The 25,018-nt window shown below is 42.1% G+C and overlaps 4 protein-coding genes across 11 annotated transcripts in view; 2 read left to right on the top strand and 2 right to left on the bottom strand.

Moving 5' to 3' along the window:
* Positions 1 to 1,441: 1,441 nt before the first annotated feature.
* On the bottom strand, positions 1,442 to 5,854 carry GDF9 (growth differentiation factor 9). The gene is made up of 2 exons (XM_008538376.2): positions 3,931 to 5,854; positions 1,442 to 2,753 (listed from the first exon to the last, which is right to left on the bottom strand). The coding sequence occupies exons 1-2, from the start codon at positions 4,325 to 4,327 to the stop codon at positions 1,795 to 1,797; spliced, it is 1,356 nt and encodes a 451-aa protein (XP_008536598.2). The 5' UTR covers positions 4,328 to 5,854; the 3' UTR covers positions 1,442 to 1,794.
* A 762-nt stretch (positions 5,855 to 6,616) lies between these two features.
* On the top strand, positions 6,617 to 7,965 carry UQCRQ (ubiquinol-cytochrome c reductase complex III subunit VII). Its single transcript, XM_008538363.2, has 3 exons — positions 6,617 to 6,752; positions 6,916 to 7,092; positions 7,767 to 7,965. The coding sequence occupies exons 2-3, from the start codon at positions 6,939 to 6,941 to the stop codon at positions 7,859 to 7,861; spliced, it is 249 nt and encodes an 82-aa protein (XP_008536585.1). The 5' UTR covers positions 6,617 to 6,752; positions 6,916 to 6,938; the 3' UTR covers positions 7,862 to 7,965.
* Positions 7,966 to 13,134: 5,169 nt separating this feature from the next.
* LEAP2 (liver enriched antimicrobial peptide 2) lies at positions 13,135 to 14,224 on the top strand. The gene is made up of 3 exons (XM_008538355.2): positions 13,135 to 13,284; positions 13,480 to 13,619; positions 13,937 to 14,224. Exons 1-3 carry the CDS (start codon positions 13,228 to 13,230, stop codon positions 13,971 to 13,973), a joined length of 234 nt encoding a protein of 77 aa, XP_008536577.1. The 5' UTR covers positions 13,135 to 13,227; the 3' UTR covers positions 13,974 to 14,224.
* Positions 14,225 to 14,833: 609 nt separating this feature from the next.
* Positions 14,834 to 25,018, bottom strand: part of AFF4 (ALF transcription elongation factor 4) — a 93,332-nt gene continuing 83,147 nt past the window's right edge. For all 8 annotated transcript variants that reach the window (XM_070571059.1, XM_070571062.1, XM_070571067.1 and 5 more), the window contains 3 exons: positions 24,790 to 24,833; positions 23,341 to 23,561; positions 14,834 to 20,661 (listed from right to left, as the gene is read on the bottom strand). In XM_070571059.1, coding sequence (XP_070427160.1) covers positions 20,534 to 20,661; positions 23,341 to 23,561; positions 24,790 to 24,833 — 393 coding nt within the window. In that variant the 3' untranslated portion in view covers positions 14,834 to 20,533. The remainder of the gene's footprint in view (positions 20,662 to 23,340; positions 23,562 to 24,789; positions 24,834 to 25,018) is intronic.

Genomic DNA, 25,018 nt, shown 5'->3' with positions numbered 1-25,018 from the left:
GTTTAGGGTAATCGGGGAACTATGAGGAATCCTTTAAGTTGATATATATTCCACGCAGTCTATTTGAAAACAGCCGTATTTAAGGGAGATTTACCTTCCTCTAAGTTTAGTTGTACACTGCCACCATTACTCATGCCCTGTCCCTTCTAGATACTTTTTACTCCTAAGAATGACAGAAGCTAACGAAACTCTTGAAACACCATTTCTCTTAGACTTGCAGCCTCATTTACAAAAAGAGCAGTGACTCCAAGTTAAGGATGGCAAAGTTATTTGAAAACTAGGCCACCTAAAACTCTGTTTCAGTCCCACTTTTCTGAAAAATGTTTTTGAGAGGAAAGAACCAAGAGCCGATAACTGAGCATTTATGTCAGCGTGTGCAGGTTTGTCATGTGTATGTTAGCACCAGGAAAGAATCTGAAAATGAAATTAAGAAAATAATTCCATTCACAATAGCATCGAAAATAAAATACTTAGAAATATTTAATAAAAAGTACAAAACATATACTCAAACTACAGAACATTGTTGAAAGAAATGAAAGATCTAAGTAAATGGAAAAACATCCCACGTTCATGGATTGGAAGACTTAACATTGTTCAGATGGGAATACTCCCCAAACCCATCTATAGATTCAACACAATCCCTGTCAAAATCCCAGCTGGCTGCTTTAGACATTAGGCACTAACAAAAGATCATTTACAAGAATGAAAATTACTTCTAGCATCTAGGAGTCACTTTTGGTTTGTAGATTAGCGTTTTAGAAACAAACAGAAATCACTGCGTCAGCCCTAACTCTGTGCCCCAAAGACTCTCTCTCGAGGTCGATTTATTGAAAAATCCACATAAAAGCCCTCACAGCCAAACAAGGCCTGCTCTGTAATATAACCTCCTTGCTGCCAGCTTTAATGGGAACAGTCCTAAATCCACCTGGAAAAAAATCTGTGGGAGTGGAGTGAGGGGAACTAGTCGAGGGAAATTGGCAAACAAATAAACAAAAGAAACAAAGAAAAAACGTTCCTTGACTTCCTTCCATAGGGTCAGAGGTTTTAAACATACAAAAGAGAAAATGCATTTAAAAAAATCTTGAACATTGCATTTTCTTGGAAAAATCTGCAAGGCAATTTCCTATAAATAAATGGGACAAATGTTACATTGTTTGATGTAATCAATTGACGTATAGAGGCCATCTAAGAGCAGAGTTGGTACACTGTACTACATTTCTACATACTACATGTGCTACAACAGAAATGGATTATGTTGCAAACTCTCTAGCCCTAGGGAATCTCACTTCATCAGGATTCAGGACCAGAAGTTACCCTCTCTTTTACTCTGAAAAAGAGATCAAAAGTTGAGCCAAGATTAGCTTTTAGACACACTTCCTCTCCCGCCCAAATGACCATTTAAAAGCAATCATTTAATTAAAAAAACCACACACATGGGGAATTTATGCCTCTGACAAGAATTTATTCTTCCATTAAACAAGACTACAGCACTTTTTCTTACATCAAAAACAAGACTCCTATGAAAAGAAAAAAAAAATCGCTCAGGGAAAAAATTTAAAGCTCTCCAAAAGAATTACATTATATTTACACTTAGAAATTAAAAAGGCAGATGTTATTGCTTTACACTGATAGATGCCACAGAATGTGCTAATCCACACAGGCTCCTCCTTACACAACACACACGGCATTATATTTACAGGTCTGACACATGATGCTTTCTCCTGAAGGCGCAGATAGGCGAAGGGCATTTACTTTGCCAAACAGGCTCAAGATGTTAGTCTAGAGGACCATGTGTTAACGGCAGGTGCACTTAGTGGCTATCATATCTTCATATTCTTTATAAGTGATTGAGCCATCGGACTCAATGGTCAAAACACTCAAAGGGCTGTATTTGGCAGGTACACATGATGGTCTTGGCACTGAGGAGTCGAGCTTCTCATGGATGATGTTCTGCACCATGGTGTGAACTGGAGAGCCATACCGATGCCCAACTGCCCTGGGACAGTCCCCTTTACAGTACCGAGGGTTGTATCTTTGCGGGGCCACAATCCAGTTGTCCCACTTCAGCTGACTAAAGCTAAGTCTAAAGTCATGGAGCTCACACTCATTTTGGGGAAAAAGAAACTGTTTGAAGTACTCACTCAGATTCAAAGAAGCTGGAACCAGAGGCTTCTTCAATTCAGAGCTGACAGCTTCCTGACTTCTCCGGTGACGGGAAGATGTTATACCCTCAGCAGCCCCTTCTCCCTCTGGACAGGCAGACAGATCTCTCTTCTGGTCAGGACCCTGTGAAGGTCTCCTTTTATAGTGGAGGGAATGCCACCTGTGATAAGCCTGAGCACTTGTGTCATTCAGATATAAAAGCAGTGAGGGGAATAGCAGAAGAGTCGTGTTAAGCGGACTGTCCTGTGCTGACGGATGCTGCAGCTGGTCTTTCCCACATGTGAGATTTACAGACATGTGGATACTTTTCTTGTTGGAGGCCACTAGAGGCTGAAGGAGAGGGGTCACATCCATCTCAATCCATTTGTATTTTTTTCTAAATTCAAACTGTGAGTTAAAGGTAAATGAGTATGGAGTTCCGGGGAGAGTCTTGCTCTCTGGCTCTTTTATCACCAGGTTGCACACACATTTAACAGCAGAGGGAAAAGAAACTGAGTTGTTGAATGTGTATAACAAGACTGACTTGAGTAAGTGTTCCACAGCAGTAACACAATCCAGGTTAAACAGCAGGTCCACTGACGGAAGGGTTCCTGAGAAGAAAACACAGTCCACCAGTAGTGCTTGAATACAAACTGAACATAATAGGAAGTCAAATCAAGACATTAGTACTTTGTATGTGCTTTCTCCCTTCTCTTTTCCCACTTCCTCATGCCTCAAAAGGGTGGTGGGGGGGGGGGGGGTGTGGAGGAGGGAGCACGCAGTTACACAGAAAATGCCAGTAATTGGGACCATAACTAACTCCCAGCAACTACAACAGGATATTTTAATCACCAGAAAATCATAATAGCTTTGGTGGTGAATTAAAACAACAAGGAATCATTATATTCTAAAGTTTTAGAGTGAATAATTTGCTCCAAACACAGAAGCTAATAAGGAAAGTGGTATTTTTCTCTTGGAGAGTCTCTAGAGGCAAACCTATAATAAAAATACTTAACAGGCTTGTTAAGAAGACATGCTAAGCCCTAATGGATGGAGTCAATAAAGAAAACTTAATGGTCTAAGTTAATTTGAAACACTTGAGACTGACAAATGGAGGCTCTAAAACCACTATAATAAAATGGGACATCAAGGAAGGAGGAAACGTTTTAAACAGCCACAAGTGACCTGTTGGGTTAGAATGATTTTCTTTAAGTCACGAGCTGGTGAATATAGATTTTTTTTTTAAAGCGCTGCTTTCTCTCTCTCTCTCTCTCACACACACACACACGCACACACACACAAGATACCAAGGTGCTGAGTCAAATTGTTAACAGTTTGTGTAAGTACCTACTGTTCCTCTCACAAAAGCAACATAAAAAGGGAAAACATCCTGTTTAACAAAGCACACCAATAGCTATGAGATATTTTAGGCACATTTCCAGGCCAGCATTGGTAGAATGGGCAGACTAAGCAACTGGAAGTCAAAATACCTGGTTTCCAGTCTTGATTTTGTGACCTTGGACAAGATGCTAACCTTCTCCACTAGTGCTTTCCTTTAAGTCATTAAGTCTTTTCTAGCTCTAAAATCCTATCACATTAGCCCACCTTAACGCATGAGGGCATTAGGAAGAAACGGTAAGATCAAGAACCAGATTTGTTTGAATTTGGATACTGAGTATCACACAAAGTAAAATGCAATGCAAGGAGTGAGGCCCGGCAGCTTTCTGCAATTGAAAGGCAGAGTCGTCTATCATCTTCCCACCCATTAACCAATCCGCTCCTACACACCTGCCACCTGGTCCCCAGGAGCCTGCTTGTGCTGGGCACAGGGGGTGAAGAGCCGGACAGTGTTGTAGAGGTGGCCTCTGTTGGATTTAGGGATCCCCTCCTTGGTAGCATACGCCTTGTAGAGCCTCTTCATGTAGCGTAAAGCTCTGGAGTCTGGCTGCAGCCTAGGAGCCCCGCCTTGCCCGTCATGCAGAACCTTGAAGAGAGCAGGAAGGAGGCCAGATCTGTTTCCGCCATTGAGAGGCTGCAGCAAGGACCAAGGCTCAGCCTCAGATTCCAACTCAGCACTAGCTGCAATCTGAGCTGCTTCCCTAGAAGCCTGAGAACCAAGGCTAATGGGAAAACACAGCCAGGCAGAGCAGCAAAACCAGAGGAAGAACTTGCTGGGAAGCGCCATGGCTTGGAAGAATCAGCAAGGAACACATTTCCCCATGCCAGCCTTCTTCCTAAAAGCCAGGAAGAGCCTAGGTTGGTCTCTTAAATAAAATTTAGGTGAGTGGGTGGGGTAGGCTCACTTCTGTAATCAGACCTCAAGGATGCCTAGCTGAAGGTAATTTTTCTCAGCTGTATATTAAACAGCTGATAACACTCTATTTATCCAATTTGTCCTCATTAGATATGGATTTATTTGGTTAATTAACTTTCCTCTCACTTTTTCCTGGCATGTATTTAAAACCTCTTAAATTATCATTATACTAATGGACTAGCTATGTAGCTGAAAGGCTAAGTGAAACTGAGGAATGATCTTAAAATGAAACCACCCGTTTTCTGAGAGAAATCAGGATTCTTAAAACGTTCTTTAGGTGCTTGCTGAAACTGTCAAGGTGTGTGGAAAAGCTAACTAATTATTCATGATGATACACGGATCTGTTGGTATGCAATTTACGATATTGGGTTTACTCTTCCTCTCCATCCTCACCACTTCTCCCACTTCCAGGTGCTTAGAATAATTATTCACTACGTGTTGATTTGGAGGGTGAGAGAAAGTCACAGCTGGCATTGAAATTTCAGAGCAGAGAATTGTTACCCAGTTCACCCAGGTCATGTAGTATAGGATATGTACTTGGAATACTGCAATATGTTTAAAAAAGGAGGACATCACCTTTAACTTTGACTCATTTTAAAATATAGTATCTTGGGACCGGCCTGTGGCCCAGTGGTTAAGTTAGGGCACTCAGCTTCAGTGGCCCCCCCGGGGTTCACTGGTTGGGATCCTGCACGTGGACATATGTACCACTCATCAAGCCATGCTGTGGCAGCATCCCACATGGAAGAATTAGAACAACCTACAATTAGGATATACAACTATGTGCTGAGGCTTCGGGGAGGAAATAAAAAAGAGGAAGATTGGCAACAGATGTTAGCTCAGGGCCAATGTTCCTCACCTAAAAACATGTATATAACATCTTGATGTCTTTTGTTTGCTCTGCACATTCATCTACACGTACTTTGGTCGAAAGGTTTAGAGATACGAGAAAATAAACGAAAGTTTTATTTTTTTTATTAATCACTCACACGGTGGCGGAATTTGTAGCGTATTGTTGTTCCTAACTGTTGAGTATGTATGTTTTTGCCTTGGAGCTGGGACCAAGCTAGAGATTTTTTTAGAAAAATGAGACAAAGGTGCACCATGAATAGCTGAAATGAGGGGATATCCAGTGCCACCCCTAAGGAGACTATTTGCAGGAAGAAAGTCAACCCACACGCATGGGATAAGACCCAGAATCAGTCTGTGCTGTACCTAGGTTGGTAAAACCGAGGTATGTTTGCAGATTTTAAATTCACTGCCTGCCAAGCCTCCCTGGCCCGTGGTTAGTAAGCAGGCTTATGAAACACACCCAACCTGCTGAATGAGAGCTTAGACCTGGATTATACACGGCCAGCAGCTCCCTGAATAGAACATTTACAGACACTCTGTAGCAAGTGAAAAAGTCAGTCAGCGGTACAGGACTGCAGGAACCTTAGGTAAAAGCACTTCCCGAGAACTCGGGGTCGCCTCCCACGCAACCTTCCTCCCCTCTCTCCCGGGAAGTGGAGCGGAGGATGGGGGACATCATGACACACGACCCCCAGGCCGAACCATCTCGGGGAAAGCGGGCTGCCGTGGAGGGAGCCTCTTCCTTCCCTCCTACCACCCCTAACAGCCGTTTAGCAATCGCTGACGATTATGTGAGGACGCTCGTGACTGAATTCGAGGAAACGTTTTACTCCATCTTGGTAAAGTCTACCCCCTGCCCCGGGAGTCGAAGGCGGCGGGCGCCGCGGGAAGCCCCAGATGCGCGCCCCTGACTTTGCACTGGGTCGCGGACGGTCTGAAAATAACCGAGCCCCGTCCCAGCAGCTGGACAAGCCCGGACGAAAGCTCGCGCTCGCGGCCGGCCGGCGGCTCCTCCCCAGGCCTCGGGGGCCCTCTCCAGGGCTGGCGGCCTGCAGGCCCTACGCGTTCGGCCAGCGCGGCCCTGGAGGTCGGCTGGCCCCTTTCTCGTCGCCTCTTTGTCTCCTCGACACCAGCCCCTTCCTGCGGCTCCAGGACAAGGCAGAGGGCTGAGGCGGAAGGTGAGGGCCTCGGGGGCCGCCCCGACCCCAAACCCGCTCAGAGCTTCTCCGCCGCCGCCAGGCCCCGCCCCCGGCCCAAGACCGCCCACCGGCAAGGTCACCGGCCTGGACACTTCTCTTCAGAACGGGGGACAACGGCGCCTTCCCCTGGAGACCGCAGGAGAATGGTACTTCCCGGAAGTGACCTCACGGCCTCCAGAGCGGCTTCCGATCTTGCCGGAAGTGGCGGACGGAGGCCGGTGGATCCCGCGGTTGTGGAGGGCGAGGTGACCCTGCTGCGGGAGCCGGGGCCGGTGGCGCGGTCTTGGTGGCCCCGGGGAGGGTGGGGCGCCGCCTGGGCTGAGGGGATGAGGAGCGCCGGGCGGGCCGCAGGGTTGGGGGCGGCGTCCCGGGGCTGAGCCCGGCGGCTGAGCTCCCTCGGTTCTGCAGGCGCCGCCGCCGCCACCGCCACCATGGGCCGCGAGTTCGGGAATCTGATACGGATGCGGCATGTGATCACCTACAGCTTGTCGCCCTTCGAGCAGCGCGCCTTCCCGCACTACTTCAGCAAGGGCATCCCCAACGTGCTGCGCCGCACGCGGGCCTGCATCCTGCGCGTTGCGCCGCGTGAGTGCCCTGGCCGGGCGCGGGTGGGCTCCCTTCCGCGGTAGTAACCACGGGTCCCCTCAGTGAGCGCTCGCCGTCGGGCAGGCACTCTGCAGCTGGCACTGCACATGTTTTCTCTGGAATATTGCTGAAGCCCCTTGATCTAGTTATATCATCCCCCCCCCCCCCCCCCGTGTTACGGATGAGGAAACGGAGTCATGGAGAACTTAAGTGACCGGCTCAAGGTCACTTGTGTGACTCCAGCGTCTCCCTTTGAGGTCATCTCTACCCACTTCTTTTTTCGGAGATGAACTCTTTTGTGTTAAATGCAGGAGATAGTGATGATAGTTGCACAATAACGTGAATTTACTAAAGACCACGGAGAGTACACTTCAAAATGGTTAAATGGTGAAGCTTATGTTATGCGAATTTTACCCCAATTATCTCATTAAAATATTTAAAGACGTGCCGCAGGGGAGCGATGGGGAAGGTTTGGTGGCAGGTTTTCGTTGTTAGACCCCTTTCTTTTGGTCACTTGTAAAATGGGTGTGTGAGGTAACCTTGATCATCTGGTTTAAAAGTGGTTCCTTGAAAACTAGAGGCAGGAGGGCAGAATGTGCTGTGAGGCAGAAAAGAGGACTGGGACCCTTGTGTCATATGTGCTCACTGCCTACTCTCACTTTTGATTTTTAAAGCATTTGTAGCGTTTTATCTTGTCTATACGTGGGGGACCCAGGAGTTTGAGAAATCCAAGAGGAAGAATCCAGCTGCCTACGAAAATGACAAATGAGCAACTCGTCTGGATAATGGTTCCCTTTCTTTGAAAGACCTTTTTCTGGGACAGGAGCCTATATTGTCGCATCTGGAAGGCACAATAAACTTCTACGGGCTGCACTGTTGTGGTTTTGCATTTTTGTGAGCAGAGTCCTTGGCATGACTGCTAGTTTTCGAGTTCATGAACTCCCCTCTCCAGCATGAGTGCTGAACAGTTTCGGCCAGCCTGGGAATTTGGTGAAGGATTGGGGCTCACCCCTTGTTCCATAACCTGCAAGAAAGTAGCTGCAGCTCCCCCTGCAGCTGAGCAGTTGTGGGTGGCCTGGACTGTGGGGAGTGTTGGTTCCCGCCCCTCTGCTCCTGTAACAATAAAGTCTAGTAACTATGTTGTAGTTACCGTGTGTCAGGTACTCTTCTTAGCCCTTCACACAAATAAGCTCTTTTAAACTTCTACCTTTAAAGTAAGTATCATTATTACATTCATTTTGCAGATGAGAACACAGGTGCAGAAAGGGTAAGTTATTTGCCCAAAATTATACAGCTAGTGAATCATGGAGTCTGGCGCTAAATTTATGCTTTTAAAGCTATGCTATGCTGCCTTTCCTCCTAAGGCAGGCCTGCCTTAGCCTGAGGGGAAGTCAGCTATAAAGGAGTGGGTGAGGTGACCCCTTGGCCTCTAGAGCTGGAGTCAACAAACTGCCTGTGTTTGTACCAGGTTGGAACAGTTGTTTTCAACCATATGTGGCCCTGAGAACCTAAAATATTTACTCTCTAGCCCTTTATGGAAAAAGTTTACCCCTGTTTTAGAGAACTTTGAAACTGCCTTTTTAGTCGGAAAGTTACCCTTTTCTCTTCACTAGGAAATGGTAGGGGTAGCTTTAAGCTTCTGGTTCCCTGCTCTGTTTCTAGAAACTTCTCTCCTAAGGACACTTCCTGCTGGTCCAGAGCAACTTTCACAGTATAGCTCAGCTTCTAGCCCAGGCTGTATCTATCCTTATTCTAATGATTGATGTTGCCTTTTAGGAACCAAAATTAAAATACTTCAAAACTAGAAAAAAAATCAGTAAGGTAAATTGCACTGATTGTGAGGCAGGATAAGGAGGAACGGCTGAGTCTGGCAGACTTGGGTCTGTACCCTTTGTTTTTTTTTAAAGATTGGCACCTGAGCTAACAACTGTTGCTAATCTTCTTTTTTTTTTCCTTCTCCCCAAAGGCCCCCAGTACATAGTTGTATATTCTAGTTGTGAGTGCCTGTGGTTGTGGTATGTGGGATGCCGCCTCAGTGTGGCCTGATGAGCAGTGCCGAGTCCGTGCCCAGGATCTGAACCTGCAAAACCCTGGGCCGCCGAAGCGGAGCACGCGAACTTAACCACTTGGCCACGGGGGCGGCCCTGGCCCATACCCTTTGACTGATGCTTCCTTACTGTGGGATACAGGCAAGAAATCTGCATTCCTGAGCTTTGAGTTTCTCACCCATAAAATAGATGTGTTAATACAAAGCCATAGCGTTGCAGTGACAGTGAAATGGGTGATATGTAAGAGTCTGGCAGGGTGGTGCAGGCTCAACAAAGGACAGCTATATGATGAAAACTCTTGCCCTACCAAACATGGTCCAATTTTCCTGTTTGGCTCTTTGTCCAAGTTTATTACTGGGACTAGCTACCTGGTCTGCAACATATTTGGTCATAGGCTCCTTTGAAAATCTGATGAAAGCTGTGGACCTGAAGAAAGTGTAAATACACCCATCCTTAACTTTGCATAGTTTCAACAGATTCACGTGTTGGGGTGGGGACCACTGCCTTGATAGGCCATTAATCTTTCTGTCTGTCTCCCTCTGATTTTAGGCCCAAGTTCCTAGGGGAGATGGCCATCCACTCCCATCTTGACTTCATTTTACCTTTAGACTATTTCTCCCTCGTTCTTTGACTCCTTTGGAAATACCAGCTCAAAATCAAACCTACCCTTTCTCAGCCCAGACCAAGGACTGAGCTTGTTGGTCTGAATCCTTTTTATCCCAGGCGTGCCCTGCTGAGAAGACCCTGCTGTAAGCCCTTCATGTGCTGAGCTGCTGCTTTTGGATAAAATTGGTAAAGGCTGCTTTAAGCCTCTCTCTCACCAAAGGGCTTCCCTCTCTAAGCTTGGGGCAGGGAGCTCTGTAGCGGGGCACTGAGGCAGTGGGGGCATGGAATGTGGTGAGTTGTAATAGCTCAGTGCTCCTGTACGTGATAGGGGATCTGGGATCATTTTAGGGACTATTCTGTCTGTAGAAATCCAAAAAGAAAAGGAAAACTTGTGTAAAGTTCTTAAGGGAGGAAGAGGGACCGCCGCTGTGGGCCTCAGCGCCTGTCACCCATCCCCTGGAGCCGCCCTCCTGGAGTGGCTCCTCCACCTGCTGCTGGGGCACAACCACTTGCTCATTTAGCCCTTCTTTTCCCCAGCAGTGCTCTTGCCCCACAAGGGCTTTTTATCTCTGGGCTACAGAATGTGGCAAAGGGAACTGTGTTCAGTCTGCCAATGCAGTCCCCGAGATGCAGGCCTACCTAGTGCAGGCCCAGAAGTCTATGGCAGTTCCAGCCAGCAAAAAAGCAAATGCACTTTAACCCTTTGTTCAAGTTTTACGGGGAAAAGTTTTTTCCATTTCACAGTCTTTCATTTTTTATTAGGCACCTCCTGCTCAGGGACTGCAAAAAGTTTCCAATTACTGCCAAGCCCTAATGATCTCCTCTCTGCCTGGAATGTGTTTCAAACGGCTGCTCGTGTAGCTATACCGTCTTTCTCCCATTTCATCCTAGGCACTTGCCTCAGAAGCAGGAAATCCCTGGGAGTTGTATTCAGAGTTACCAAGCTATAAGCTATCAAATGTGCTTCGGTCTCATTTTCTTCTTGTAAATTAATCATCTGAACTCCCAAATGTCAGTGCCCGAGAGGCCTCAGAGATTTACTCCCATCTCCTTGGCACGACAAAAGACTAAAGCCCAAAGAGGGGAAGGGCTGGCCTGTGGTCAGTTCCCCTACCTAGACCCCCGGCTCCTGCCTCCCAGCCAAGCATTCTTTCTCCTTCTGGCTGAAGTTGTTAAAGCCTGCGTGGCCCTTTCTGCTAGAGGAAGGAACATGTAGTTGTCTGTTTGTTCATTCAACAAAATACTTGACTGCAGACAGCCCAGATATTTTCAATTTTTTTTTTTTTAACTTCAGGAATAGGTCTTCACAGCTAGAGTGTGGGAAACTGTGGACAACTGCTGTCACTTCAGCCTAATGCTGTCTGGATTCTGCTTTGCTTTTAAAAATTTGATTTTTTGCTCCATATTTAATTTAAATAAAACAACTACAGAGTTTGGGTAGACATCTGTTGAAATACCTTCCCTAACAGTGGTTCCTTCCACAGGCAGTCACTAATGGGTCTTTTGGGAGGAGGGGGTGCAATATAAGATAGAGGCTTGAGCCGCAAAGGCTTCTGCAGTGTTGTCATCTTGATGATGATGAATGGTTCTTTTTTGCCCTATGCACAGGGAGCTGGGGACCTCAGGCCCTGCCCTTGGCTGTGGTATTGGCTTTATAAATTAACATGAAAGTCTGGTTTGGTTTTGCTTGGAGTACAGGAAGACAGAAATGGAGGATTAGTGAAAAGTACCCATCTTCAGAACAAGCATTTTCCAAATCTCATTTGGCATGTCACTCCAGGCTGGTTAATGGGAGGCTGGCACTGAGTCCACAGACCCAACTGGCTCTAGGACACCACGTTGTTCAATCTTTTGCTTATCTAATCGGATTTGTGTTCTTACCCAATGTTCTCTAGGTCACCACATAGCCTCTTCCCCACCCCACAAAAGTTCCTAATTAAGCTCCTACCTGGGGTCATTTAGTATCCAAGCTCAGGGGTAAAGGGAAGGAGCAGCTAGCCAGTCTCAAACTGCAGGATTGGGTTTGGCATAGGTCTGCTTCTCAATGTTCCTAAAGTGCAAACAGTGCTGTCTCCTTCCAGGCCTGGCTGCATGGTCCTGAGAGGACTGGAACCAGGACAGACAGATCTGTGGAGTCACACTGTGCCCAATCCCAACTCTGAGGTCCACCATACCACCCTTTTCTCCCTTGGCAAGAGCAGTGGTAACCATCCTGTCCCACCTTCAGCTGTGCTGCATCTCCTCACTTTTCCTTGGGGAATAGGCAGCCTCTTACCAAATATGCAACCTCTGAAGATGAGAAGGACCTTGGGAAGGGCTATCAGCTAAGTTTTCAGGGAGACACCAGGCAGAAAAAGAATCTTGTTGCATTTGTTTTGTTGGCGTATCCTTCCAGGTCATGGGACGATCTAGTCTTTATATCTCCTTACTCAGAATTCACACTTTTCCCCCCAAGTTTATTAAAATGTCCATGTCATTTAATGAGTACTCATAACTACTCATGGTTTAGATACATGCCCTTTCTTGATCTAGAAACCTGCAGGAGTTCCTACTTAAGCCAATGGATGTTCTGAGCTTTGGAGATATCTCAGCCCTATGTCTGCTTCCCCGAGGCTACTGGGATATGCTTCGTAGAAGATCCTAGTCAACTACTGGGAGGAAAGGCCATAATTCAAGGCTTGCAATGATTTGTCACCACCACCATGCTCTTCTACTGATTTAGGAGCCCCTGCTACTTCCTTATTCATGTTTTTAAAGACAAAACAAAAAACCAGCCTATACTTATTCATTCAATTCACCTGTAGTCCAAGAAAGTCTCACATCAGTCCTGATTGCCCTTCCCCTGGGAGAGGACGGGTAGGCCAGACTGACCTTTCCACAGCTAGGTCTCCATTCTAGGGAAATGACCCGGAGCAGGCTGAGCGACAGTCCATCTATACAAATGAGGTATCTGGGGCACTGCAGACCATGTGTGCTGAAGCGTCCTCCCACAGAAAGGAGATAATGGGCCTTCTCCAGTTGCCTGTAACACAATAGATCAGTGCTGCTTTCCTAGACAAGGCTGAAAGACTCAACACTTTCTGAAGACTTCATTATTTGAATTCTATTTTGATTAGAGTGATCTCACTGAGCTATTTTGGAATCAAAATATGGCTAGGTGCCTGGTCTCCCTCAATGGCTTCACGTGGCTTTCAAAGGGAAAGGAGGGAGTAGTGCTGACTTTTGGTAAAACGGGCGAAAAGGGTCCAAGCCAGCAACATAATTCAAAGTCCAGGTGAGGGATCAGTAAATAGCAATGTGCCTGAAAGGCAGGCCTTGAGCACATTCCTCTGGTAGACATTAACTTATTAAATCGACCCTGATTGCAAATATAAACTTTGCCCCCATCTCACCCGGCAACCATAAGAGGCGGATCTCAGTCTATAAAGGGAAGTGAGAACTGTTCCTGGGTCTTGAGTTCCCATATCCTCCCTCTGTCAAGATGTGGCACCTGAAACTCTCCGCAGTGCTCATGATCTGCCTGCTGTTGTGGGGCCAGGTAAGGAAAGGAGGACATCAATGTGGATGTGTGGTGATGGTGGAACTGTAGGCAGAACTTGAGAGCAAGACTCAGTCCTGAGGAATGGTTCCTCTGCTCTGAGTCGACAGCATCCTGGGGATGATCATTCTTCCAAGGCGTGCAGCAGGGTGTCAACTCCTCTATATCTGAGGTGAATTTGTCTTTGCCCTCCAGGTAGATGGCTCCCCAATACCAGAACTGAGTTCAGCAAAGAGAAGGCCACGGAGAATGACTCCATTTTGGAGAGCAGTTTCCCTCAGGCCCATTGGAGCCTCTTGTCGGGACGATTCTGAATGTATCACGAGGCTATGCAGGTACTCCACAAACCTGGGAGCAGGGCTGGGCAAAAGAGGCCTGGGAAGCTGGGCAGAGGAGAGATCAGCACACACACAGGCCTAAGAATAAAACTGGGATTGAGGACTGCCTGGGCTGAGCTGGGAGCTCCATGGAGCAGAACCTCTCAGGAGTTAAGAGCCAAGAACAGCTGCACACAGGTACCATGAAAAAATGACGCCTTTCTTTTCTTCGGTCTACCCCAAGACTGGGTAGATCAAGCAGAGGGAGGAAATGCAACAGAGGTGGCTCGGCACTGCTAGACCTTTGTCTTAAAAACCACCTTTTCTTTCCTTAGAAAAAGACGCTGTTCCCTAAGTGTGGCCCAGGAATGATGTCCATACCAGGGGAAAAGAAGACAGCATTCACCTACAACAATGCTCCATTCTATGGAATACTGATTAATTGCATTTTGGCTGGAGACACTTAAGTAAAGCAATATCGTGTTTTTAATATTTAAAGACAGATGTATGCTTTAAATTGGTCTCCGTTTCTTCTTAGAATGTTGATATGTAGTAAGCATAACTAAATTTGTCAATTTAGAGTTTATTTTTTTATGTGTACTATTAAATGTCTCAAATGGAAATTCTGGCAGTCTGGAATTCAAGGTTTTGAGGGAAAGGAGGATTCATTTGTATGCTATAGAAAAGAACAGCATTGCCTAATCATGATGTGTTAACTTCTCAATCTGGAAAGCATAGTGAGAATTAACATTTTTTTTAAGAAATAAAAAACACAAGGCAGGCTAAAGGCAAAAGTTTAGTAATAGCTATGTGATCAGCCTTGGCAAGTTCATAAGCTGTGACCCTGGATCTTAGTCCTTCACTTCATGTAAAGAACTCTTCAGTGAGGTGTCAAAGAAGGGCAATGTTGGCACCCACTACTTGGTGATGCGCCCAACCTTGTCTATGACTGAACAGAATGCAGAACTGGAAGAAAAATCTAGTTTAATGAAACAACAAAACCCCAAGCCACCAACAGCAGCAAAAAGGATTTGGGATTTTTGTTGGAGCAGGGCAAATTTTGATCTATGCAAAAGGACCCATGGCCAGCAAGTTCAGAATTTCTGTAATCAGAAAATGAGACCTGAACTGGTGGGACCAGACTTTTAAAGAAGAGTAGCACTGGGCCCTAAAGTACAAAACAGAACCTACATGAAAAGGGCAAAGTCAGAGTTGAAGAAGTGGAAAGAGCACAGTGTTTATAAACTTTAATACAGAAAATCTATTTGATATTTATTAAACTTAGTTTCTCCAGCTATGGTTTGGCATTATACAAAGCATCTTAATGACACAGTAGAGTTAAAAAGATCTTTACAAATTGAAATGTGATACCCTTGTCTCCAAATATTTTAATTGCCATAAATTTGTTTAAAAATACACATTAAACGCATGTTTGACACTCTAAACTTTCTATAATCTCAATACCACAAAATACATATAATATACTATACAGATGTGGAAAAATCTAGTTAGTATATAATACTTTGCTCACCATTAACAGCTTTATTATGTGAAATGCACATACTGACTTAGAAATCCTAGCTTTTGAGCCCCAAAGTACCTCTGAAATTTTAACGTATTGCAACAAATAAAAATCACAGTATATAATTGAAATTTTGGTTGAAAATGTCAGATGCCTAAATATTTTGGATAAAAGAAATGTAAAACAAAGATTTGGATCATGTACAAAACAAAGGCATCCTAACAAACACTAACAGTACCTTTCTGTAGAATCAACAAGGCTTTTAATTGATCAGCGGCCTTACCTCCCCTCCAAAACCCTCCCCAAATATCAAACCATTATTCACCAAATAATTTTAATTTCAAATAAGATAAAAGGATTTTCAATAAATATATAAGCATTTCCATCCTCCATATACAAAATTTCTTAAAACCATTCAAAACGGAGGCTAGATAGAAATTTTCATAACTGTGCTTACCAACCCCACATCTGGTCCTCAAAGGCAGTGCCTTTTCAGGTACTGCCAATTTGGCCAGCTCTGTTGGTGAGCCCCGCCCCACCCCACCCCACCCCACCCCCAGTACTGTTGAATGCTCATGTCAATGATGTGCCAGGTGTGTGCATAAAGGTGTAAAATGGGGACACTTCTTGAACAGCAACAACAAACTCAACAGTATGGATAAATCATGGCATTGATTTGAAAGGCAGCATTTCCAAATAGATATTTTCCCAAGAGGAACATAGCAGGTAGAAAATTCCAGTGGTTAAAAGCTGAAAAGAAACCCCATGTGGAAGCAGTAAGAGGTCAAAACTGAGTATTACTAGAATTTCTGGGTGGGAGCTTTTCTTCCATGCTCATTTAGAGAGCTTTTTTTGTTTGTTTCTTCTTAAGAACAGCAATTTATGCTTAGCTGAGCAAAGGTGGCAAGGAGAGGTCAATGCTGACATTCCTGAAAGTCACCTTCATTACCTGATGATTTCATTTTAGAAGGCTTAAACTACTATAAGACTTGGTTCAGGATTAACTCTAATGCTTTATTCTCTGACCAAATTCCATCAAAAAGGAGATTTAGATATTCTTTCCATTTGCTTTTCCAGAATAAGTTCTTTTTAATTAATCACAGGGTTCAAGTGAACAGAATCAGCATCTGCTTTACCAACTATTAATAACTTATTTCCTGTCATTTGCCAGCTTGATTCTAGGGTCTAGGGGTCTAAACTGAATTTCTCCATTAGTGAGTATGTGAAATTTTGCTCACAAACATGACCACTTTGGCCTCTTGTCACTACATATGTCAAGTCATTCAATACTTATCTCTTCTATTTATTTTACTGAATAGCAATCTTAGATGTGCAATATTATTTATTATTGGGGAAAAGTCTGCCTCTCCAACACACTGATACCTGAAATTAAAATGAGAGCTGTTTCACATAATTAGGGAATATGAGTTATAGGAGTCTATATGGACTTGAAATGCTTTGCTTCCCAATTTACTTAGGTTTAAAAAACAAAATCATAATCTGCCTAAAAGAGTCATTCCCCGTAGATGGTTCTGGGACCCAGAGGCAAACTCCTATAATTCAAAATACATAATGAGGCCATTTTGTTCAATTAACAACTGGAAAATTAAAATCCTTCCCACCCTGAAAGAGCCCTATTATACTACAGAAGGGCTCACATATATTTTAAAAGTTAATTTACTACAAATCATAGTAATTAAGCTTTAACAATCTAAAAGGAATACACATTGCACCCTTGAACATTAATATTCAAGGTGTCAACAACAAAGTGTCTTAGATCAATTTAATAAATAATGTGGAAATAGTTGCACTAAGCTAAAATACTAAACACACACATTTTTGACAAACTAATTTGTTTTCATACATACATACATACATATATATAAAGTGTGTATGTGTACATAATTTTAAAATCCAAAGTTGCATACCCTCACACCTAGAAGAGTGCACAGTGTACCTCTCCTCTACACAACTAGGTATCACTGACTGGAGCGACCACAGGCTGCTCTGAAACTCCACACAGTGCTGCTGGCCCCCAGAGCCAGAGCTTTCATCTCCAACAGGTGCCTTTTGTAGGCTCTTGCTTCACAATGAGAGCTCAATCAATAAAGGTAATTTCCCAAAGTTTCTGTCATTAAATATAAAATGATGCTGTCTGATCTGATTAAACCTTTCTTTAATGAAAAGAAACAAACAACAATTAAAAAAACAACAGTGAGTCTAATAAAGCCACAAGTGTGTCATTCAAAGTGCAGCCCAGATGCCTATGGATCCATCAATGCGAGAGCTCCCCAGAGCACAGGCATGTGTGGGCACGTGCACACATTACTCTAGATTGCTTTTACACTGGAGAATTAAATTAGTGATGGTCAACCTTCTCCACTCGTAAGCAACTATAACTGTAAATTTATCTGAAGTACTCATTGCTTATAGTCCGTTCTTGGCTACTTGCCCAGAAAAAGGTGGCACTGCGGCAAGACATGGGCTGAATGCTCCCCAGCCAGACTGGACCTGGGCTGGACTGTGGAAGCTTGAATCATTTTGAAGGGAGTGCTCCCCATAACCCAGCCCAGGCTGGGCAAGACTACGAGACAACTTCGTCCACCGCGATCTGTTGGTTGGTTGCCTGTAAAGAGTCCAATGGTGTAGGCTGCTGCCTCCTGGCATACAAGTGTGGTTTTAAAGAGCAGTCAACAGAGTAATTTTTTAAATAGTTGCTATTTCTATAATTAACTATATATTAAGTACAAGTATCAGACTACGTGAGCTTTTAGCCGCTTGTCAAATTCTGTTTTAAATGGTTAGAGAACACTGAAGACACCTATTGAGGAAGGAGGAATGGTCACCTTTAAAGGATCCAAAATATGTGCTGGGGCAGATGAAGACACAGATAGAACTTTTGAGGAGATGGACACAGAGGAGAGGGAGTGATGTTTTCACAGACTATTACATTGAAAATTCAATTATTCAGGACAGGGTTTTGATCCATTGCCCATTACCACTTAGTGGGAAAAACCCTCCACAATGAAAAGCTTGAAAAATTCATTCTCCAAGAATTAACACAGTTTTAGGTAGAGAGTATCTTAGAGCAGCACCATAAAACATGCAGGAAACTCTGCTTTAACAAAACACCAGTGTGACCCGAGACGGACTCTTGCTGCCTTTGAGGACACACAAAGGACTAGAACACACTGGAACTCAAAGGTGCCCCACTGGCTGCTGTTGCTGGAAGTCTAAAAGCTCAGAGGATACTTTTTCCATTTCTAAGATATCACTGCAAATTAAGTCAGAGAAATCAGAGAAGGACAGGACATACATCTACTTGACTAACAGTGGCAAGTTTCTTACTGAATAACTACCATGATCACTGAGAAGTTGTCCTCGTAAGGAAAACTGTTCTAAAACACGCTAAGATTAAGTTAGAAAGATATCAGAGGCAATTTCTCCAAGGGAAAAAGGTTAAATTAAACATAATCTGTAGATTTCAATATTCAACGATATGCAAAAAGAACTTGAGGTACAAAACAGTTAAAAAACTCTATGAATTTGAGGCCACAGGACAATGAAAGTTCACCACCTTCAGAAATAAGGGTAAAAGAGACTCAAAAAAACAGAGGATTCACTGCACCACTGGGCTTGGAGATTTTCCATCCCTTCTTTCCTATTTCAAGCCTTAGAAATTATCTATAAATTGCAGGGCAATCCTTTTTTCTGACTGAATGGATTCATTTTTGGATTAAGGAGAAGGACAAACTATTTTTTTGAAGCAGCATTACCCAATAAGTTAGACTAAGTCATGCACCAAAGCATTAGCTTTTCTGAAAGAATTAATCTTATGTGAACCTAAAAGAAAATTTAAAAGGAAAGAGAATTTAGCATTATTACTGCAGAAGACCAACCGTATGGGCGATCTGGTCCTAGTGTAAAACTTCATCTGTAAACAATCCACAGAGTCTTCATTTAAAGGTAAGATTTAAGGCACACCAGACATGATAGGGGCACTAAAAACAAAAGAGAGAGGGTACATTTCTCACCTTTGACTCCTATATGCACCTTACACGGAAAGGTACTTTGATATACAACTCTTACAGAGCTGGCTTCTTAAGCTCTACTCTACTCCCCTCCCCTTCCCAAGAGAGCTCACACTGAACCAAGATAGGTACTTCCCTAGTGTGAATTTTCTGATCCCATCAGAAACATACATCATTGATGAGGGCCTTCATAATACAAGGGGAGTAAATACAAGATAGGTTTAAAAGGAGAAATCCATCATCTCTACATCTGGCATTAAAACTGTAAGTTATATAACAAAAGCACACACGCCAAAGCTCCAGCCCATTTCTACATCAGTCCCCGCATGCTCCTGTGAGAGCATCACAACCTAGTGTGGAGAAAACAGTTTTTAAATAAGAATTCTGAAGAGAGATTTTACCCTTCAAACATCATCAATGAGAGATATAGGCAGCAACCCTCAAGAGTTGGAGCATCCTTTGTTCAACTGTAACTTACTCTGTTTCAGTTAAGTGTCAAATTAATAATTAGCAACAAAAAAGAACACATGGTTTTAATAAAATCCATAAAGTTCAAGATTGTCCTTTTATGAAACCCTTCACATGATATGCTTCTCCTAGAAAGTTTGCCTGCCCTCTTTTGTAATGCATTAAATGCAAGTTATAGTCACCTTGTGATTGCTATAGTGTTATTAACACACATTCACAGTTCTTGAAATAATGCATACCAAATCAGACACATTTCACTTTACATCCACATAGAAAGCCTCTTCTCACATTTAAGTGATTTTTCATGTGTAGAAGAATATCTTTAATACTAAGTATAAATTCTGCAATAATAAAATTGTAGTTAAGATTTGAAATAATATCAGGTAGTAGGTGTAGAAAGAACATGTCCATATTTTAGATGAACCAACTCTTACTCTTAGAAGAGTTACCACAAAAAGACATTATTAGGTAACAAAGCTCCCAAAGCATATAAATAAAAATTGCCTTCATTAAATTTATGCTAAATATTCAACAGAGTAAATTTATAGGCAGAAATAACTAAGTTTTAAACTAGCCCCAATCGGGGAACTTAAAGAAATTAAAATAAATAGAATTTCAACTGATTAGTTATGAATTACAACTAGAATTTCAATCTTATTACAGATCACTGAAACCATCTTATCAGTGTGCTGCAGATTTAAAAGCATCTCAATAATTTTTCATATTGGGAATATTGAAGGAGTCAATTGACATGATGGCTTTGGGTTATAAAAAACAACAACACATGAACCAGGGAGGAGAAAACCATTCCTCATTCTTAGTGTCGACTAGGTGGCGCATTATGGCAGTTTTCCTTCGTGATGTGACACAGTGTTGTGGAGAAAATCAGAGGCAACGAGAACATGTTCAGTTCAAGATATCAACTTGGTATCCTGGCGAAGCCAGTGCAGTCCCTGCCGGGTATAGCGAACTAGGTCTGCCATGATGCTTGCGTTAAAGATGAGAGGGCCCATTGCTTTATCCAGTTCAGCAAAGAATTCTAGAAAACCAAAAACACTCATTAAATGACACGTACTCTTTTGAATCACTGCTTTAAAATTTTTAGTCTAGACTATGAAATAGTAGTCATATGAAGTCAAAAAACACTCCCTCCTGCACTAAAATGAGAACTGTCCATGTTTTAGAACAAACTGTTCCATAGTCTCTCAAGTTATATTTTTTCCCTAAGTCCTGAAACATTTTAAACAGACTGTATGGTCAGGAATTAAGTGTTATACATATAAGCAGAAATCCACTGATGGAAAAATTGCTAGTATGCCATAAACATTATTAAAATGAAGACCCAGTGCCACAATGTACTGTTACACAAAACATTCTCTGTGTACTGTTTTTGTATAAGAAGGAAGTGGTACAAAAAAAGAGGCTGTTCTTTGCATGTTTCCCCATAAGACCCCTGTGAGGTTAGACATCAACCTTTCTGCTGTAATCATATGCCATGCAACATTGATAATTTAAATCCTATGTTTTAGACAGTAGTTTAAAAATGTAAGGAACGGAAATGAAAGGATTCTTCCTATGTGAACAAATGTAGGCTGAGGTGCATGTGAGGTCAGGTGTAGACAGGAGGAGGAGACAACAGTATCCTAACATTTGATTCCAATGCAATTTTTGGGAGATGATAGAGGGATGCAGAACTCAGAAAGTAAGGAGAGCTTTTACACAGGCAGAGAAAAAGGGGTCATTCTCATGATAAAGATATCAGCCTACTCAAACAAGGCAAGAAGTAATCAAACAGTTGATGAGAAAAGGGTCTTCTTTATAGAACCCCAGCTAACAAATGCAGAAGGAGTATCAGAATAGGAAATTCCTAATAGAATTTTCTATTTCCTAATGGAATAATGGATGTAAGTAATGATCATCAATGGATGCTAAAAGCATGAGTTAAAGTTTATTAGGGAATGTTACAACAAACTAAGTCAGGATGACACCACCTGAATGAATCAATGGTCAAATCTTAATATCACTAAAAAAGTGATAACCATTATATGCCTCATAATGATGTAACAGGAAATCTAGAGCACCACTATGAAACATTATTAACTAAAATAATAAACGTGAATCTAATCAAGTCTCAAGATATAACTAGCAATATGAAAGAAATAAGGGGGACAGACGAGCAAGCTAGATGACACTATGAGAAAGTAATCAGTAAAATCCAGAATATGACACATCTATGGCCCAGTTTCTCCTCAATATCAATGGAATGGCAAAAAGAAAAGTAGCGGAGGAGACTGATACTTAAGAGACTGATCAATGAATGTTTGGATCTTGTTTGAAACAAATCCAACTGTTTAAAAAAACAAAGGCATATGTGAAACAGTAGGGAAATCTGATAGTAGACTAGGTATCAGATGACACAAAGGAGTTATTGTTCATTTTGATGGCTGTGATAAAGGGATGGTGAAGTTCTTATCACCTAAGGATGCATACTAAAGTGTATTCAGCTGAAATGTCATGATTATCTGGCATTTGCTTTAAATACTTCAGGGGGAAAGAATAGTATGACACAGAGAGAGAGAAAGAAAGATGGAACAAGATTAGCAAAATGTTGTGTTGCTGAGCTGAAGTTGAGTGAAAAGTACATGGGGTTCATTATACCATTCTCTTCCCTTTAGCTGATGTTTGAAAACTGCCACACAAAAAGTAAAAAAAAAAAAAAAAAAAAAAAAGAAAGAAAAGAAAAAAAAGAAAGAAAAGAAAAATTAAAGAAAAGGGAAAATGAGCCTAGACAACTGGCATCAGGGAGAAGAATGGAAAGTAAACTAGGGGTAACTTAAGAATTTCAGCTTTGTAACCTTCCCTGAGTGGTACTAACAATATTTGAAATTTTAGGAACAAATTAGGTTTTTAAAAACACAACTTTATGTTAGATGTTGGGGTTCCCCTTCTACGTTTCTCTCACCATCACCCCTCTTTGATGATAGGAATCTTTCATTGTCCTCTGATCATCTGTTCATACTAAAAGCATTTAAATGCAGTCTGTGACAAAAGGACATTTGATTGATTGGCTACTTTAGTGTTTCTCTACAAAGGATCTACCTGAACAGATGCTGCACATACATCTGTTAATACCGTCTACTGAAACAGAATGGTCTTCATATAGCACTTTTCCCTCAGATCTTTAAATACTTGATAATTCTCAATGTTCTTAGTTTGGGAGGTAAGGTACAAAGCCACAAATGACCTAATATTAAAGAATGCTAGAAATCTATTCATTTTGTAGTCTATCACACAAGTTTCTTCCAATACACCTATAAATCCTGAACGTGCTTTCTTATATATTAAACATCTCATATGTACAAAATGTCTCTAATCCTATGCCTATAGCCAAATTTACTGTTAACCATCCTAGAGTAGAACATATATTCTATTACTTTTATAGTATAAGCTGCATTTAATATGCCAGAACAAAGGCATATTTGTCTTAGACCAAAAACTATTTTTAGTTTAGTCTGTGTCACCAGCACAGCGAAAGGCATTTTTTGACCAAATTCAGTACATTACGTACGATTGCCAAGCACTGTAGATTAGCAAACTGATTATCGTTACCTCTAGACTAGATAATTAAACAAATGCAGACAAGGCACTTATTTAACCAGATCATAAAGGCTCCTTTCAACAACTCCATCCCTCCAAGCTTCTCCAGAGACCTCCCTACCTTTTTGCTCTTTGGAAAGCTGTTCAGCTTGGTCCCAAATTTCGGTGGCATAGAGGAAGTTGGATGTAACCTGAACATAGCTGGCTGCCATCTGGTGGATCTTCTGTGGAATGGTCACTGAAGAACCACTTGCTGAAGCACTACTGGCCCCAGAAGAATAATTTCCTGAATTGCCTGGCGACAACTTTGGAGAAACAGGGGAAGGCATCCCCACAGCTTTGCTACACACAGAAAAACAGGCAGTTTATTCACATGGAGATAAGGAAAGTGATGAAGTCAGTGTATTACTGGCTCTTCCTATATGAAAGCTTTTAAACTGTGAAGATTATTTTAAACTAGAAGGGTTCTCAGAGAAGGATAATTTCTTCTAAATAAGTACTTAGCTCACTAAAGACCATTGTGAATTATGATCTACTGTTTGTTTTAATGAACGACAACAGAACAAGAGATGGGAAAGAACTGAGGAAGGCATATACCTTGTTAGCAGAAGTTCAAAGACTTAGAAGCCAGACTGCCTCACTCCCAACTCAACACACTTTGCACCTATTCAGGCATATAATTAAGTACTTTCAAACTGTTTTGTAGAAAGTTGAGTGGAATTAACAGTTTAATACAAAAACAATTGTGGTAGTAGATGGGAACATGTTATTTTAAACTCTATAATTGCTGGTACTTTCCTAGTTTAACCAAGTTATTCAGAGCTGACAAAGAGGTACAGCTTTCTTAATCAACAGCAATCATCTCAAGCTTCCTCTCAATTAAATATTTCTTAGAAAATACATGCTGAGATCTGGCAGATTCATATCAGCAGTACTAAAATTATAGAAATGCCCAAGACAATATAAAAGGGAAAATCAAACAAAAGTTGGGGGGAAAAAAGCTATCTAAGAATATTTTTACTGCACTTTTAGCACTATAAATTTGGTTAAGAAATACCTAAGGGCAAAGACAAAATGCTAATTAACAGAAACATAATAACTGAACAGATAAACTTACAAAAAAGGGTTTTCTGGTGTTTTTCCTTCTTTTGGGGGGTGGGGTGGGATGGGAGTGAGGTGGGGATGGAGAAGAAACCACAATCATGCCACTGTTATTAAACTGTGGCAGTGTCAAGGCTTGAGTAAATGTAAGTCCACTGTGATAAAAACTCAAGTAGCTACAGAAATCAAATTGTGAGAAGAGCTGAGGTGCTGTAAAAAACCTCAGACTTCTGCAGGTGAAATGACCCCTCTTAAATCTTTCTAAGATTATGTTCATTATCATATTTTCAACTTATAAAAAAATAAACAAGGAAAAAAATGATAACTTATAAAAATACTTATTAGAGATGGCTTTAATTTTTTAAAAAGTTGTCATCTTTCTATTTTTGGAAATTGGACTCAACCAGTTCCACTTTTACACAATAATAACTTGCCACAAATAATATTTTATAGAATAAAATTTACCTACCTTCCCAAGCCAGGTGATGGTGCTTGAGAATTATTGTAAGAATTCTGTGGAGAGAATAAAACGTACTTAATTAAAAAAAACACTACTTTTAAAGTACTAAATATATTGAAAAGCACTGGGCCAGAACTGATCTTAAGAAGTTTTATAAATTTAAGAAACCAAAATTGTGTGTGTGTGTCTAAATGTGCAACAGAAAGAATTATTTAGGTGACAGCTGGGGTGTTCTGGA

The sequence above is a fragment of the Equus przewalskii genome, chromosome 13, assembly GCF_037783145.1.
Source record: "Equus przewalskii isolate Varuska chromosome 13, EquPr2, whole genome shotgun sequence".
In the NCBI taxonomy this organism is placed as follows: domain Eukaryota; kingdom Metazoa; phylum Chordata; class Mammalia; order Perissodactyla; family Equidae; genus Equus; species Equus przewalskii.
This window is presented reverse-complemented; position numbering and strand designations above follow the sequence as displayed.